Raw genomic sequence first — 16,782 nt, forward strand, 5'->3', positions numbered from 1 at the left:
CAGCATACTGTTTTTTCAATCTACTAACTACTAACTAAAACTGACTACTGACTAAAAACTGAATCAGAGACAGCAAACAATTTTATTGATATATATATTGTCATATTTTATAAATGGATAAAAAACTAACCAGAATAGTAATGTGTCATCCCTAGTAAATAACCACAGATGAATAAACTGAAAAAACAAAGAGACACGAGAATATACACATGTTCATCCATGCTGCTATAAACTTAGAGAGACTGACAGGCTGGGGACAACTGGCAAGCATATGGACAGGTTCCAGTTACTCTTTCTGTCATCACTATAACTGTATTGTTGCAGATCCAGTTCTTCAAAGCAGCTGCCTGCCTAACAGGTACTCTGCAGACAGACTTCCGACACGTCTGTCTTTGTTAATGCCCTCTACAAAGGGAAGGAGTGTGTATGCGAATAAAACTATGAGAGTGGCAAGGGGTGTCACTCCTTGTGGCTAATCCCACGAACAATCTTAAAGTGTTCTGCTGTTTGAGAATATGTCTGTTTTCACAGTCATAGACTGAAAACTTTGTATGTTTGATCACTTTGTGTGCCATTGAATTTATGGGAATAAAAGTTTGTGAATGTGTATGTGTAAGTGTGTGTACTATATATGTAGGTATGTGAATGTGAATTGTGTGGGTTGAGGTGGAGACCGGCGGCAGGTTGTAACAGGCCATGAGAAACAGGATGTTTTGAGATTGTCAGGAGAGTGGTGCAGATGAAAGGGCTGGGTGGGGGAAATATCACAGATTCTTCAGAGCAGACAGACAGTCTGTTATCCCAGCCCTAAGATTGTCTGGCAGCTGCCTGAGACACCCCCCCAGACAGACACACACACACTCATACACATACACACACACTCACACACACACACACACCTCCAATCTCTGCACATAGCATATTACCTGACTGAACACCTAAACATCCTCTCAATACATAAACATCAAAATGCTCCTTCACTTTGAATTTTACACCTCAACAGTCTTTCCAAAGGACCTCAACACAACCATGCCACAGGTGTGCTTTGAGCTCTGTCCAGATTTTTGAAAATCATCCATACTGTTTATAACTTGTTAGTATGATACTAACTATAAAATAAGTTACCGTTTTACATTTCTGATGCATGATAAAATAAAATAAATTAAATAAACAAAAGGTGCCAAAACACCTTGCCAAATATGTTTGAGAACTACTGCTATTGTTCCAAACACTCAAGATCATCTGTGGTCCCTGTCATAAATATTTTAATATGTTACACAGAAATATGATTTTTTTTTTCCTTCTAAAATAGTTCAACAAATGGTATTGGTACTTCTGCATTTATTTATATATGTAGGTACAATGTTTTCAAATGCCTTTGTAAGCCAGACCAAGTTAGGTATGCCAGTTCCAGGAAGTAATTCATCAGTTAATTATTCTTTACTGACCAAGCTGAATATTTTAAAGCTAACAAGGTATAACAAGGAAAAGCTGCCTAGCTAACTAGGCAATTTCATGAAGAAAACAGATAATTGTTGAGGAACTTTATCTTGGGTTGTTTTATTTTAAATATTGTTACAAATATATCTAATGTTGTAGGAGCTTTGCCTTTGCAGAACTTATCTTCAGTTATTTTAGCCAAAATTACTTTAACAAGATTTCTGATCATGTTACCACTGTTACTTTTCAGTTTCTTTTTCAAACACGTGTCTGAATTTCAGAATGTATCGTTAAACTTTGCTTTACAGTCAATGATTCATTTCATTCAATTTTTCCCATTTACAATGGAGCAGTGACATCTCTGGTTTTCTGTCCAGCCTACTCATTTTGATGACCATACTTGCGTCACAAGGCATTCAAAAGGCTTTGATTTACATATTCACCTTGGCTCCTCTATTGTTTATGTGTTTATACTTTGAGGCCAACAGACAACTTGACCAGATTTTTTTTTTTTTTTTTTTTGCTTTTTAGAGTGAAACAGAAAAGTTCCATTGTTTCAGTGTTTTGTTTCAGTGTTTTTTCATAAATATTGCTACTTGAGATAAAGTGAAGTAATGAATTAAGTGACTTAAAATAACTAACTATGACTAACTACATTATAACAGTATTTGTCCTGGGCTTTGATTCTTTAGCTCAGCTATAAGGGACAGCAAAAGTATTATAAATGGTCCCATAGCAAATGTACCCCATAAATTGTCCCTGTATCCTGATGATATCACTCTGTTTTTTGCTGAGCTCAAGCTGTCCATTAGCAACATTTTAAAGTGTATCGAAGACTTTTCTCTGCCTACATAATAAACTAGAGTAAAACTGAGGCCTACAACCTTTCCAACACAGGAGAATTGCCAGTGCTAGCTGAATATGAAATGGGCCTTCCATAACAGGGCATTAAATATTCAGATATCCCTTTTCTGCCCTTGATTTCAGACATTGTGAGAGTGAACACCAACCTTGTTTGTAAAATCGGAAAAACGAATAGGTGAATTTTAATCTGAGAGGTGGAAGGAACGTAACCTGTCTGTATGGGGAAAAATTATTGTGGTTAAAATTATGACTATACCTAAATTGTTTAATGTGTTTGATATGCTCCCTATTTATATGCCAGAAGATGGGTACAAAAATAAACAGAATTATCCTGGACTTTCTTTGGAATAAAGAAAAAGCCAGATTCAGGTTTCTAACTTTTCAGACAGGACAGGGGAGCCTTCAACTTGCCTTTCATCTCTGGGCATTTATTTGGAATACATTCATAAAAATAATTTTTAAAAATAAGGAAGAAACACATGGTATTTATATTGTTTCTAACCCAGCACTGTGCATAATTGGGATCTTATCTAGACTACAAGGTCATCAAACCAAAAATGGGTATCTGTTGCTTTGGGAATTGCCAAAAGGCTACTCATTTGCAAATGGATGGCTCTACCACTGCTGTTCATGAATGGGGCAACAAATTTCTTAGGTTAGCTCAGTCTGAGAAGGTCATTCACAGAAATCTGGTAGCCTGCTGGTCATGGGGAATACAGGTCCTGTGAAGGCATTTATTTATTTATTTACTGCAACATATGTGCTTACATATTTTAAGTTATTATTGTACTTATATGTTTGTTGTTTTATATGTCTGCCTTTGTTTTTGTTATCTCTGCTTTTGTCTTGCATTTTTTGCTTTGTATCATTTATCTGTTCCTGTTGGCTTTATTCAATGCAAAGTTACAATAAGTAGTTTCTTTAAAATTTAATACTATAAAGGGTGTTTATTCCTTATTATACTGCCATTCAATGTTATACAATATTTTACTTCCCTTTACTATAGAACACTTAAGGAACACTTCAGAAGACAAAGTCAAGTTGATAGGAAAATCAGTTTGGAAAAAAGAAATTTGACTGTCAGTTTCATCTACAGTATATACATTCTAACACTGCTGAGCTGCTAAAAACTGCTAAAATAAACTGCTGAGCTGCAGTGACAGTATTAATAACTGTAACAGGTTTTGCTGCCAACATGTGGTGAAACAGTAGACTTCACCTCCCATACAAATTAAGAAGCAGCCTACATGAATTCAAAGACAAAATCTCTCACACAGGAATAGTGTGATTTAAGTCATGTTTGTGTAAAAAGCACTAGGTCACATGCATTTTATATGTGATATGCAAACTTGCATGTTTTATGTCGGGGAGGTGGTAGGGGAAGGGTGTTGTTTAAATCATGGTTAGTCCATAGTTAGTACCTGGTACATGGTTAGTACCTCCTAGTGGTGCAGACTGGGCAACGCTAATATGGCATTTAGCCATATTTGCGGCTAAAGGGTTCTGACAAATCTTCAAAAATGGAAGCTCAACAAAATACTTAGTCATACTGCATCAGTCGTCGCGCGAGTCAACAAGGGCCGGGATCACCAGTAAAGACTTGGCTGGGATTAAAAAGTATGCTACCGGAACAAACCATCCTCAAAAAGTACTAGAAGATATCCACGCTGGGGGCGCGCCTTTTATGTACAGCATCCACAAAGGAGCAAAGAAAAACAAGACAAATGGACAAGGGATGAGTATAAAGACATAATAGAAGCATTGTATTTTGCCACATTGTATCCCACCAATAAATCAATGTAACTGAGAAACTATCTATAGTGCTTAAAGCAACAAATTTTTCTTTTTTCTGTTTTTTTTTTTAGGGGACGGGACGACAAAATGGGACGCACGTACATTTAGCGTTACCACAACAGCTTTAATTCAAAATTGTAAACAAAAAAAAAAATACGTTAATACAATTTTGTATTACTGTGCTCAAATTAAAAGTGGTCCTTTTTTCCTTAAATTCTATAAAAAGTATACAGTGCAACTTCAGTAAAAGTTGGTCGAATAGCAAGATGCTGTGCTACAACTTTGTCCAAGTCATCATTATAGAATCAGACCAATACATTGAAAATTCTGTCCATGTTGCGGTTTGTGGACTCGTCAACGTTCTGTGAAAACATCTGTTTTAACAGCTTGTGCGCTAAACATTGCCTAATGTGACAGGCAATGTCGTGAGTGGATAGGTAGCTGGCCTGTGTAGGCTATTTGACACGCTAAGTTTGGAGAGTGCAGTTCTGTCCTGTGATGGTTTGCACAGGTCAACTAGCGCTAGCGCTATCCTGAAAGACAGGTCATATTCCGCTATAAATGCGGACTTTATGATTACACACGCAGTCTTAGATGGATGAAGCGGCAGCAGCTACAGTGGCCACAGCTCCCGGCAACGCTGACGTATAACGAAGAGCCCGAACAGCTGCTTTGTGTGAGGGATCTGTATCATGCTGAGACAATACCTTTTGCCCATACTGTACATAGAGGAAAGCAGCTCCCGGGCTCGTTTAATTTGTGACAACATACGCCGAACGTTTGTCCGTCATTACCGTTTTCATCTAACCAAGGCTATCGCCATTTATTTATCACCCCCTCCCCCGTTCTATTGTACTTGTGTCTGCGCCAGCATTCACAAGTTTCGCTTCCATGCTCCATCTATTTGAACGCATGCTAGCCTATTGTGCAGTAATCAACTGATACAGTCCCCGCAAATACTTCCTGGCACCGCCTCACAGAAAGTTGAAACTTGTTGCCGATTGAATAAGAACAGTGCTCTCGTGCCAGTACGTCGCCTAAGCAGGGTACCGTTAGTTAAAACTCATCCGAAAAAACACCACGTCAGTGATTGTTTTTAATAAACTTGCGTTCCAGGGCCTGTTTCAGAAAGCAGGTTTAACAAACTCTAAGTTTAAACCTGAACTCTGAGCTGTCAAACTCAGAGTTTTCGGTTTCAGAACAAGTGATAACAAGTAGTTCAATCAACTCTGAGTTAAGTTAACCCTGAGTAAAGCACATGCATGAGAAGATAAAAAGCCCTCATCAATGGAACGCAAATAACATGATTCGTCACGGCAACAGGAGGAAAAAGGGCTCGATCCACCTACTTCTCCCTAGTGGGGTTAGAAATAGTAATGAATGCGTATGCAGAATATGAGTATATATAGTATAATAGCATCAGAAAATTGCTGAGGGAGTCAATGCGTGACTATTAATTGAAAAAAAAGTTTTTGAAAAAGTGTTCCACTTATTCAAAATTTTATACACACACACTCACATATATATATATATATATATATATATGTATGTGTGTATGTATGTATGTATCTGTATGTGTGGTAGGATCAGGGGCTAAACTAGGTCTGACCTCCGAGCTTACTGCTAAATGTTTTGCGTTGAGGTGATATTTCAGGCTTGAACTACTCCAATTGTATGAAAATTTCTTACTGCAGAAGTCGCACAGAACGGTGTTCCTAACAGTTTTTTTTAATGTAAATTTTTTTACATGTAAATTTTCCCTTCACTGGGCCAAGCAACGTTTATATATATATGTATATATATATATATATATATATATATATATATATATATACACACTGTATGGACAAAAGTATTTGGACGCCTGACCATTACACCAACAGGGACTGTAATGACATTGTATTCAAATACATATGCTTAAATATGGAGTTGGTCCCCCTTTTGCAGCTATAACAGCTTCCACTCTTCTTGGAAGGCTTTCCACAAGATTTTGGAGTGTTTCTGTGGGAATTTGTACCCATTCATTCTGTAGAGCTTTTATGAGGTCAGGCACTGATGTTGGACGAGAAGGCCTGGCTCGCAATCTCAGTTCCAGTTCATCCCAAAGGTGCTCGATGGGGTTGAGGTCAGGGCTCTGTGCGGGCCAGTCAAGTTCTTCCACGCCGAACTCATTAAACCATGTCTTCAACCTTGCTTTGTGCACTGGGGCACAGTCATGTTGGAATAGAAAAGGGCCTTCCCCAAACTGTTGCCACAAAGTTGGAAGCATAGCATTGTCCATAATGTCTTGGTATGCTGAAGCATTAAGGTTGCCCTTCACTGGAGATAAGGGGCCTAGCGCAAACCCTGAAAAACATGTGTGGCCAAATACTTTTCTCCATATAGTGTATGTGTGTGTGTGTGTATATATATGGGGCAGGTAGGAAAGGTTTTTTCCTGTCCTATTGTTGGAGATACACCGGAGCTTTGGAGACATTGTTGACCTGTCTGGTTCATTTATTACTTCTCCATGTGAGAAGTTGAATGTAAAGTGCCTGTTCTCAGACCAAGTTTCAAACTTCACCTCAAAATTGTTTGCACAGGTGGTGAGTGAATTGGCTGTAAACCACCCGTTTTCCAGCGCTTATCATCCAGAATTGCAGGGTGCATTGGAAGACTTCCATCAGATGATTAAGACCATGCTACCCGCTTATTGTACTGAGACAGGCAAAGATTTGGTGGAGGGTTTGTCCCTGCTCATGTTTGGTGTGTGCAAAACCGTGCAGAAGTCTTTGGGTTTCAGTTCTGCAGATCTCTTGTTTGGCCATTCTGTTCATAGACCGTTAAAACAGTTAAGTGAACAGTTGCTATCCAAAAAGCCCTCCAACATTTTGAAGTTTACTTGGGTGGTAGTTCTTTTCCAATTGTCGTGTACACTGACAGCAACCCACTAGTGTTTTTATCCCAAATTATGAAGGTAAATATGTTGCAAATGCGAGAGCTTGTAGACTTGATTTTGAGAACTTGTAGAATACGATGTAATAATTTATAGAACAAAAATCTGAACTCATATGTTTAAATTTTCACTTGCAGAACTTGTATCTTGAAATTCACAAATGTGTAGATTGATATTTACATAAATGTAATGACAGCTGCAAACTTGTAATCCAACATGTACTCATATTTATTTTTTTTACTTCTGAGATCACCCATGTGTCTAACTGAAATCATAAAATGAGAATAACACTATAACCTCCTCTAGAAAAATGTCTCTAGATGCCGGTAAAAGATGTATATAAAGTCCATCTGGAGAAGCAAATAAAAATGTGACCTCCAGATGGACCACATACAACTTAAAATAAAAAAATAAAACTTGAAATTGAAATACTGGAGCACAAGTTAAAGGTGGGTTTATGGAAAAAAAAATTTTGTTTGTATATTTATGTTTTTATTTTTACATAGGCCTAAGTTTAGCCAACCTGTTATTCGGTAGAATTCCTCTTTGATAACCCTTATTGCTTTATGTCCCGGGAAAACAACGAAAATGTGCAGAAAGCGCTTCCGTGCAAAGCACACGTTTCGGATGTATCTGCACACTCTTGCTTTCCCGATGTGTTCAGCATCTCCAGTGCTATATACAAAGCTGCCGTTGGCAAAAAAAAAAAAAACCAAGGGCAAAGCACAGAGTTTGTAACGATATGAGCGCAAATCCACGATGAATGACGTTCGAGATGTGAGATTTAAGAAGGTTGTTGAGGTAGATTGTGGACCGTGATGAAAACAAACGCAAAGAAACTCCTCTGAAAATGACAAAATGTCACAACGAGGTCTAATAACTCGTTCTCGGCGATTAATTTGAGCCTCCATGTCAATTGGACCTTCAATGAAAGGGCACGACATTATCGAAACAGATAAAACGTCTGAATTCGCTGCTACTTAAATACTGCAGGCGTGGTCGGGTTTAACTCAAACAAACCTGTCATTTTTCAGGTTAGTTTCAGAGCATAAGATGTCACAGTAACTGAACTGAACTGGAATTACTCTGATCTTTGCATCTGGAATCGAAAATTCCAGATTTCCGTAAATTTTGAGTTAAAAGATCTGATTAAATCGCAAATCCTGCTTTCTGGAATATACCCCCGGGGGTCGTAATAATGTATATATACAGTGGATGAAAAAGTGGTCAGTCCCGAAACTTTTTTCACACAAATGATTTCCACAACCTGAGATTTGGATGAATTAGACTGAGATTTTTTCTATTTGTGAATCACTCAACTCTACAAAAGTGCAGCCCAAAAAAGAAATAAAGTTATAAACCATTAAAGAATAGTAATAAAAAATTCAAGAAATGAAATATCAGCAATTAATAAGTATTCATTCCCCTTCTTTAGTACTTGGTTGAACCACCTTTCGCAGCTATTACAGTCATCAGTCTTTTTGGATAAGTCTGTTAATTTTGCACAACGTGATGGAGCAACATTAGCCCATTCCAAATATTGCTCAATCATATGTAAGTTGTAAAACAGAAAACAATTAATGAATTATTTAACTGTGAAAACGGAGACATTTTTCCAAATATTTATCAGGTCATAAACACTTGGCTCACTTGGCTCAAAAATGGGGTGTGTGGTCACCGTAAAAATTCATTACTATGATCCTCAGTCTGCTGTATAATACAATTCGTCATTCTTCAAGCAAAATTCTATATTCATAATATTTAATTCACTAGAAAGACACTATACACTTTATTTACAGGAGATCTTATTCCATTTCAATTCAAAGAACAGATAACAGATATTGCATTCAAATTCTGAACAACTTTCCTGTGTTGTAAATATTATGCACTGCCTTTACACCTGTGCCCTCGGTTGTGATAATTATTTACTTTTATTGTTTGCGTCATTGATTTTCTTCGATAAAAATAAGGTCGAGGAAACACAATCTTGGCCGAGTCCAACTACTTCCGACACCAACATGGCGGAGTGGTGACGAAAGCACTTGGTGCTTTATATCCCAGCGTTCTGTGAGCGCACTTCCTTTTCCTCCTCAATCAAAATGTCGAAGAGAGGTAAGGGGGCGAAAGACGAGGGGAAGAAATCTACGTGCATCCGTCTACTGTGGGGCTTCTTAACAGTGACGGTCAAGATGGTTGAAACGCAAAATCCCTCATAATCAGTTTTGTGTTAGTATTTAAGTGGCGGTCACGAATTTCAAAACGTGTGAAGATGATGCAAAAACCTCAGGGTGGAGGCCATGTTGATTCAGTTGGCTAACTAGGCAGTAACGCCAACCTTTGTTTTTGAAGTAGTGATTATAACTTGCTTAGGCGACACGGTTAGCTATATAATATTGTTGTACTGTCCTATTTTGTTGACTTTTTGCTGCAAGGTAACAGACTATTGATTTAGTTTACTAAGGAAGGTAATTAGTCGTGTTGTAGTCTACTTAACTAGGTGCTAGGCCCGGTCTCGGGACGGCCTGGACGGTTATCCAGCTGGTTGCTTCATGGAAGAAGCTTATATGGTTTGATATTTTACTTGCGAGTTGCAAGGGAGGTCTTTGTGAATATAGGTCCTACTATTTCGTTCGCTAACGTTACATATGAGCGGTGTAATTTGAATGGTAGCTGGCTAGTCGGGTGTCGGGCACGTGTTATCTTGTCGTCAAACCGTGTCAAGTTTAGGTGCACTGATGGAAGGCTGTGACAGTAACAAGACAAACAGTCGTTGGATTTTGAAGGGATTTCCCTCAACGCTTGTTAGCTTCGATATTGTAGGTTAATCTGAGTAATGGCCATCTGTGTGGAAGCATTTTAAGCAGTACATTGGTAACTTGCTTGGAACACCATTCACTAATGTTAGCTCGAATGGTTCCAGTCGTTCATATAGATCATACAGCTGTCAAACTAACGTCACCAGGATGCCTTCGTGGTCCCGATATCGTTTCGGATCAACGAATTTCACAAGTAGTACTTACAAGATCTGGCTGCCTAATTGTGTAGTCTTGCTAGCGTATCGTATGGCTACATGAGGAGACACGGAATTTAATGTTTTGCGTTGCGTAGTCACTGCGCGGGGCGGGAGGTAGATGGACTACTAGAAAGTGGAATAAGCCAGAAGCTGTTGGAACACGTGGCACAAGGGACAACCGTTATGAATTTGTCATTTGCATTACTTGTCTGTATCACCTGAGCCACTCTAGTGCCTTTTTCCGTTCAGAATATTTCATGTTCTTTCCTTTTGTTTTGAAGTTGTTAGTTGCTCCTCACTGCTTGCAACTGATTCTTGCATCAACAATTTCAAAATGGTGTGCCAAGTTGTATTTATATGGTCTCTCACATTGTCAGTGCAAGCTGTATATCTGATAGAATTATTGCAGAGTATGTAAATTGTGCCCCTCATCCCTTCTCAAAGCACTTGTCCTGCCAGTGTTCAGTGGCATGGTGAGTTGTCGTGGAAGGAAACAGTGAAGGTATTGCTGTTGGGTGAGATGGCAGCAGTTTGTGCTTGTCAATCTCAATCCGCGATGCCACATTTCTTACCAAAATGGAATGTTCAGTTCCCTCATCTTAAATGTTATTTCAGGGCGTGGTGGTTCATCTGGAGCCAAGTTCCGCATCTCACTGGGTCTTCCAGTGGGTGCTGTTATCAACTGCGCTGATAACACAGGTGAGTTACTATCCGCCAGATTGTCAGATGCATGTTAATTTAGAACAGTTGAAATTAATTTGCCAGCATTATAGAGATGGACTAATTATTGCAGAGGGCACAAGTATATTTGTTAAACCTGAATTTTAATATTTGTGCTGCTTCTACCACTACATAATCTAGGACATGTGCTCAAGTCTTTCGTCTAGAGATCCCTCAACAATTTTTGCCTGCTAAAAGCTGCAGAATTTGTCTGTGTGATTATTCTTTGTTCATTGTTTGCTTAAGTGATAGTCCATGTATTCACAGAACTCACATACCTCAGCCTCTGCTCACATAATCTGGAAGTGAAAATGGTTAAGTTGCTGCTAGCAAATGTCCTTGATGCAAGATTATGTGGTCCATTACTTCTAAAGCTCAATTCTAAATCAGATTTGCATAATGCCTCTATTAACCTTTTGTGCTTCCCAAGATTTTGGTGAATTTGGGTTGTGCATTTGGTTGCAATCAGAAATTTGTAACATACGTTTTGATCTTGATCTCATTTGATTTGAGTGAAATTCGGGTGACTGGTACTCTGCATTTTTTTTTTTTTTTAAATTGTATGGCCCAGTGTTTAGGTGGAGCTTGGTAGAGGTTGTAATACAAAATTTGAGTTCTAAAGTTTTTGAAAATTGGCAAGAAAAAAACCGCATTGTCAGGGTGTGATGTACATACCAAATTAGTGTAATGCATTACTAGGGTTTAAATGTGTACTAAAACTCCTAGTAGTACTGAAATACTAGTGGTCACACTGGTCACATTGGTCACTGTCATGTTTTAGTGAAGGCTGCCGTAAGCAACTTTTCCCTTCTCCCTCCCCAGGTGCAAAGAACCTGTATATTATCTCTGTGAAAGGTATTAAGGGGCGTTTGAACAGGCTGCCTGCAGCTGGAGTGGGGGATATGGTCATGGCAACTGTAAAGAAAGGCAAACCAGAACTCCGGAAGAAGGGTGAGCAGACTCTTTGTATTTTGGGTCCTTGTTAATGTTTTATTTTGTAATGGTTAATTTTCAATCGAGATGCTGGACCCTACTCAGATAGGGGGGAAAATGCTGTAGTGGCTTAACTGGATTTCATTATTGACTGTTACTAATAGTTACTTTTACTTTGTTTTTTTCACACTGAATGTTTTGTGTAGGAGCTCTCCTGGTACAGTATTTGCAGATTTTATTTGTGGGGATCCATTAAAAACTTGATTTGAGAATAAATATGGTAAATGCCTGCCCTCAGTGTCCTTTGCCTGGAGCTGAGCTGCTTTTCTGTGTTTCTGCTTATTAGAATCACATCTGTCCAAAACTGTAAACCTTGAGGGAATGATTCTTTTATCCCTTCATTTGGACCTTTTTTTTGTTTCTTTTGGTCAAGCTAACTTTAAATGAGGAATAAAATGTAGTTAGTATTTTTATGAGCCTGTATTAAAGAATGATTTGCATTAATTATTTGACTTGCTGGTGCTGTTTCAGCAGCAATGCCATAGCATTCAGTTAGTGTCCTTTGTGAAATTAAAACAACTTGTTTGCCATTTGAAGTGTCTCCATGATTGGTGCTCTGCTTGATGGCACCACCATAGTTCTTGATAAATCAGCTGTGGAATGCCAGTTTATCTGCTGCATTTCTTTGGTCTTAAGGAACTCATGAAACGTCAGGGCAGTGTTATCTGTAAAAAGCGTCTGTCTTATGGCAACCAGGCACTTGCCTAAACTGCACTTTTTTCTCAAAATACTGTACATACATGCTACTTTAACTATCATGACATACAAGGCAATGGTGTTTTTCAGTTTTGAGTGCATCTTCACACTCCATTGCAGACTATATGTTGTAATTGAACCAAAATTGGTTTTTACAAACAGACTTCATTCTGTAGTGATTATTTTGACATGTGCCACTGGGCTAAGGGTGGATTTTATTTCCTTGTACTCCAGCATGTTTACAGTGTGACTATTTTGAGCAAAAATTGCCTGCACCATACTTTTGTCAAATAGGTGTGCTGAAAGGGGCTATTCTCCAAGTGGAATAAATTCAGTAATGAGGATTTTCAGCTTTGCCATGGCAGCAGGATGTTTGCAGCCATGAAGTTGCAGTGGAAGTATACATTACAGCTTCTGAAATCTAAGAGGGGAGATCTCAGCCTTTCAGAGAGGGATATTTGTTAGGGGTATGTTTGGCAGGAGCTTCAGTGACAAAGGCTGCTCAACTTGCTGACATTTCATGAGGAACAGTGGTTAAGGTGATGTTAGCATGGAAGTCTGAAAGGCATCAACTAGAGGCAGCTGGTTGAGAGAGGATACTTGACTAATGTCTGCATGGTTGAAGGCAGACCAGGTGAACAACTCAGCTGGCTGCAGGTGCCAAGCTAGGACATGAGCAGGCAGATTTATCAAACAGTCTGAGAACTTAAAGGGTGATGGATACTGTGGGTAGGTTGTATTGCGTAAACCCCTTACACCTTAAATTCACATTTGTGAGTGAAGTCGTTCAAAGAACACAGGCAGTGTTCCGCTGAGCAGTTGGGGAAAGTCGTGATCAGAAGTCAAGTACGTGTTGTGCTCACCTACAAGCTCAAGTGCTTGTAAAGGGTAAGTTTAGAATTGCGTTTCCTTATAAATTGCTTCATAGTATCTTCAGGAGTGTGTTCGCAGGTGGTGAAAAGGCTGCCTCAGGTTGGTGCTTGACAATTTCAGTTTTGAGTGAAAATTTGAGTTTTGAAACAGTGCAGAAAAGGGAATATATTGATGTATTGATGCAATACAAGTCAGTTCTGACATTGCATCATTTGAGACTTAAATTTGACTCTTGTGACATTTCTGCTTAAATTGGAACAAACACATCAGACATGGGGGTGAACATAAAACATGGGACTGACAAGATTGCTCATCCAATGAAGGATATTACGGAATACTATGTAGTGCACCAGGCAAACGAGCATAAATCCCACACTACTTGTACATGAGTATATTAAATTATCATTTATCAAATTCTCCATCTTTGTGCCATTTTCCTGTAATTTTAGTATATTTTAAGCTTATGCTCCATTGAACACCTACTCCATTACAGTGTGACTTGGTGTGGGCTTTAGTTGACTATAGTGTTAAAATAAAGGCTTTTGCTTTCTTATCCATTTTGGTACATTTAAAATGACTGGTTATGAATGAACAAGTTCCATTTCAAATACGACTACTTCCACATCTTTGAACTGAGTACAAAACTTTGTTCTGTCACAGTGCATCCAGCAGTTGTGATACGGCAGCGGAAATCCTATCGACGAAAAGATGGGGTGTTCCTATACTTCGAAGACAATGCTGGGGTCATAGTGAACAATAAAGGAGAAATGAAAGGTAAGCCTTGTTCCAGATTTAGCAAACGCCAGCCCATTACAGAATCAGAAGAATCTGTTTTAGAGCACTCTTTCTAGTTTTTGTGGTAGGATAATCAGTGTTAAGCTGGTGAGTTCATGAAATGAGAACGTTATTGCAGTATGAGATGGCAGAGATGTAGTACTATGATGTGATTAAAATTTGCCTTCATTATCTGGCAGCAGCTGTAGTTTTAACCTATGTAAAGACCTAGGTTTACAACCTGCCCCTGTTCAATGCTCTTACTTGACACCAATTTGTGTAGATGACAGCCCTGATTTAACTTTTTCTTTGTCAGGCTCTGCCATCACAGGACCTGTAGCAAAGGAGTGTGCAGACCTGTGGCCCAGGATTGCCTCCAACGCTGGCAGCATTGCATGACCTTTCAATTGTACCCCACCTCCAAACATTGACCAATGTTTAAATAAAAAATAAACCCAATCACTACTGTCGCTTTTTTGGAAGAACAAAAAGCAAAGCTAGTACAGGAAATGAAAAATACCAATCGCTTACTTTCACACCTGTATCTTTCTCATGGCCACAGGCCTCTCTGAGGAGAATGAGCCATCAGCCCTTTTTCTGGAGTACTGCAGCAGATTCCAGCGGCTTTTCTTCCTGCTAGGTTTCCGGCTGATTCTTCCACCTGTTTAATTACTGTCAAATGAACCAGTTTACCTTGCTTTGCTGTTGTTTCTCTTGGTTCCTGGAAATGGGTGAAGGGATTGTGCATCCAGGAAAAAAGCTTCCAACTGAGTTTGAACAGGCCCTGATGACGTCACTGATATTTGTATTGATACCAGCTGTTTTTTCCTAAAAAAAATAAATAAAAGTAAATTTTCAGATTGAAACGTATTTCTTGCTCAACAGATCCAGGTGACCTTAAGAATAAAGAATCTATATAGTAGGTGGGTCTCTAGCTTTGTTTTTTTGTAGTGATTGTCTGACCAGTCTTTTCCCCCTCATTTGTTTCAGATTTAACTGAACTGCAGTGCAGTTATTAAGTTAGATCTAAGTTGACGAGGGAATAGAATTTACTACACAGACAACAGATGAGAACCAACCATGAAGCTTAATTTGTCATATTGAGCTTTCCAGTAGCTACATGTGCTTGTGTTTTTAATTTAAGCCAATAGGCAGGTAAGACTTGTTAGTCAATAAGTAGGCTCTTAGGAGGTAGGTCCAGAGTTTCTGGGTGGCCATGTTGTGGTCAGTCATTTCAAAAAAATCTCCATACCCACAAAACGAAGAGCTTTCTGTGTGGGATACACTCACTTGGGGTAAGAAAACCCAGTATTACTGAAGGAATAATTCTTCCTGCTGCCATTCAGATTCAACAATGCTTGGTGAAGTGCTCAACAAATTAACCAAATCTTTGTAAAGTTAGTGTTACTGTTGGATGCTAGACAAAGCATCTCACTTAAAAGCAACATGAGTTATTGCTATACATGAGGATGAATCCACAGGCCACAACAGAGACTGTCTTAATTGCATCAGTGATGGGGGATTTGCTTTTCTGCAAATGAGTCAAACCAAGCAACAACTGATATCAAATATTAAAGACCCTTTTTATGGCTGGGTCACAGTTGATGGCAGGCAAACATGAAATTGTTATTAAAATGGAAAGCACTGACCTGTGTACATAGTTTGTAGTGAAGTGCTGATATCAAGGAATCTAAGTCTTGAGTTAAATTCTTGATTGTTATTTGCTGTCAGCATTGTGAACTACATCAAAACAAGACCTCTGGAAGCCAGACTTTTCCATGCTGTGGCAATGGGAGCCGAGTGCAAAGCATTGTTTTACTGCAGCTTTTGGTGGCTCTTGGGTGGGCAGGTGTTAGCCTGTTTATTGGAGGAGAAAAAAGATAATCTTCCTGGAAGAGGGAAATGCACTTGGCATTAAGGTTCTTGAAAAGGACTACATCATGAAATTGGTTTACTGAATCTCCGAATTGCTCCTAAATGGTCACGGTAGTTTCTGCTACGTTTGTGCTGGTTTGTGCCATGATAATTTTCGTTCGTGCGGTCATGCTTTGGATAAACACTGTACTTCATGGCAAAAATTCTGTGACAACTTCCAGAACGCTGCTTTCTCCATAACGAAGAAAGTGGCTTCTACTGTGCAATGTTTTGCTGGTTGGTGCCCTGAAAAAAAACTTTGGCATTACATTATTTCCTGATAGGCCTACACAGAGCGCTTCAATGCCAAGAGCAATAACATTACATGGGATCCCAGTAAATTTACGTTGCAGCGCTATTTGGAAATATCCAACACAAAATGACAAGCACTTGTAGCTATTTTTTAAGCCAGCTAATTACTTACAAGGCCTGAGTTGCATTTGCTAATTAAATGGTTAACGTTAGTTACATAGTAGCCGTCAAGGTAATTAACGTTGTGTCATTAACGTTAGGTAAAAATAATACATTAATGCTAGCAATAAGACACACAAAATAAATGCGTTTTATATATAACTTAAAGGTGTCTGTCTGATATTTGTCCTACTTTTTAAGTTACTTACATCTAGTCAGTAGCTCAGATTTGAAGCGAATATTGCAGCTCGTGCAGCACTAGAACCTGGACAAAGTTGTAGGCCTAATCGGCTCAGAGGGAGCTAATTATGTTGTAAAACGTAAGGGTAGGTGTGTAATGATTCACAAATTGTCC

General features: G+C 38.8%; 1 protein-coding gene across 1 annotated transcript; it reads left to right on the forward strand.

Annotated features, from left to right (window-relative positions):
* The first annotated feature begins 9,096 nt into the window (after positions 1-9,096).
* On the forward strand, positions 9,097-14,968 carry rpl23 (ribosomal protein L23). The gene is made up of 5 exons (XM_036538306.1): positions 9,097-9,145; positions 10,662-10,745; positions 11,589-11,717; positions 13,989-14,102; positions 14,419-14,968. The coding sequence occupies exons 1-5, from the start codon at positions 9,133-9,135 to the stop codon at positions 14,499-14,501; spliced, it is 423 nt and encodes a 140-aa protein (XP_036394199.1). The 5' UTR covers positions 9,097-9,132; the 3' UTR covers positions 14,502-14,968.
* Positions 14,969-16,782: the final 1,814 nt, after the last annotated feature.

Source organism: Megalops cyprinoides, chromosome 1, assembly GCF_013368585.1.
Source record: "Megalops cyprinoides isolate fMegCyp1 chromosome 1, fMegCyp1.pri, whole genome shotgun sequence".
Taxonomy (NCBI): Eukaryota; Metazoa; Chordata; class Actinopteri; order Elopiformes; family Megalopidae; genus Megalops; species Megalops cyprinoides.

Excerpts from the sequence above, each read along its gene's own strand:
- rpl23 (XM_036538306.1), top strand. Across the intron at positions 10,746-11,588 it reads CAACTGCGCTGATAACACAG|GTGCAAAGAACCTGTATATT; the intron begins GTGAGTTACTAT and ends CTCCCTCCCCAG. Across the intron at positions 11,718-13,988 it reads ACCAGAACTCCGGAAGAAGG|TGCATCCAGCAGTTGTGATA; the intron begins GTGAGCAGACTC and ends GTTCTGTCACAG.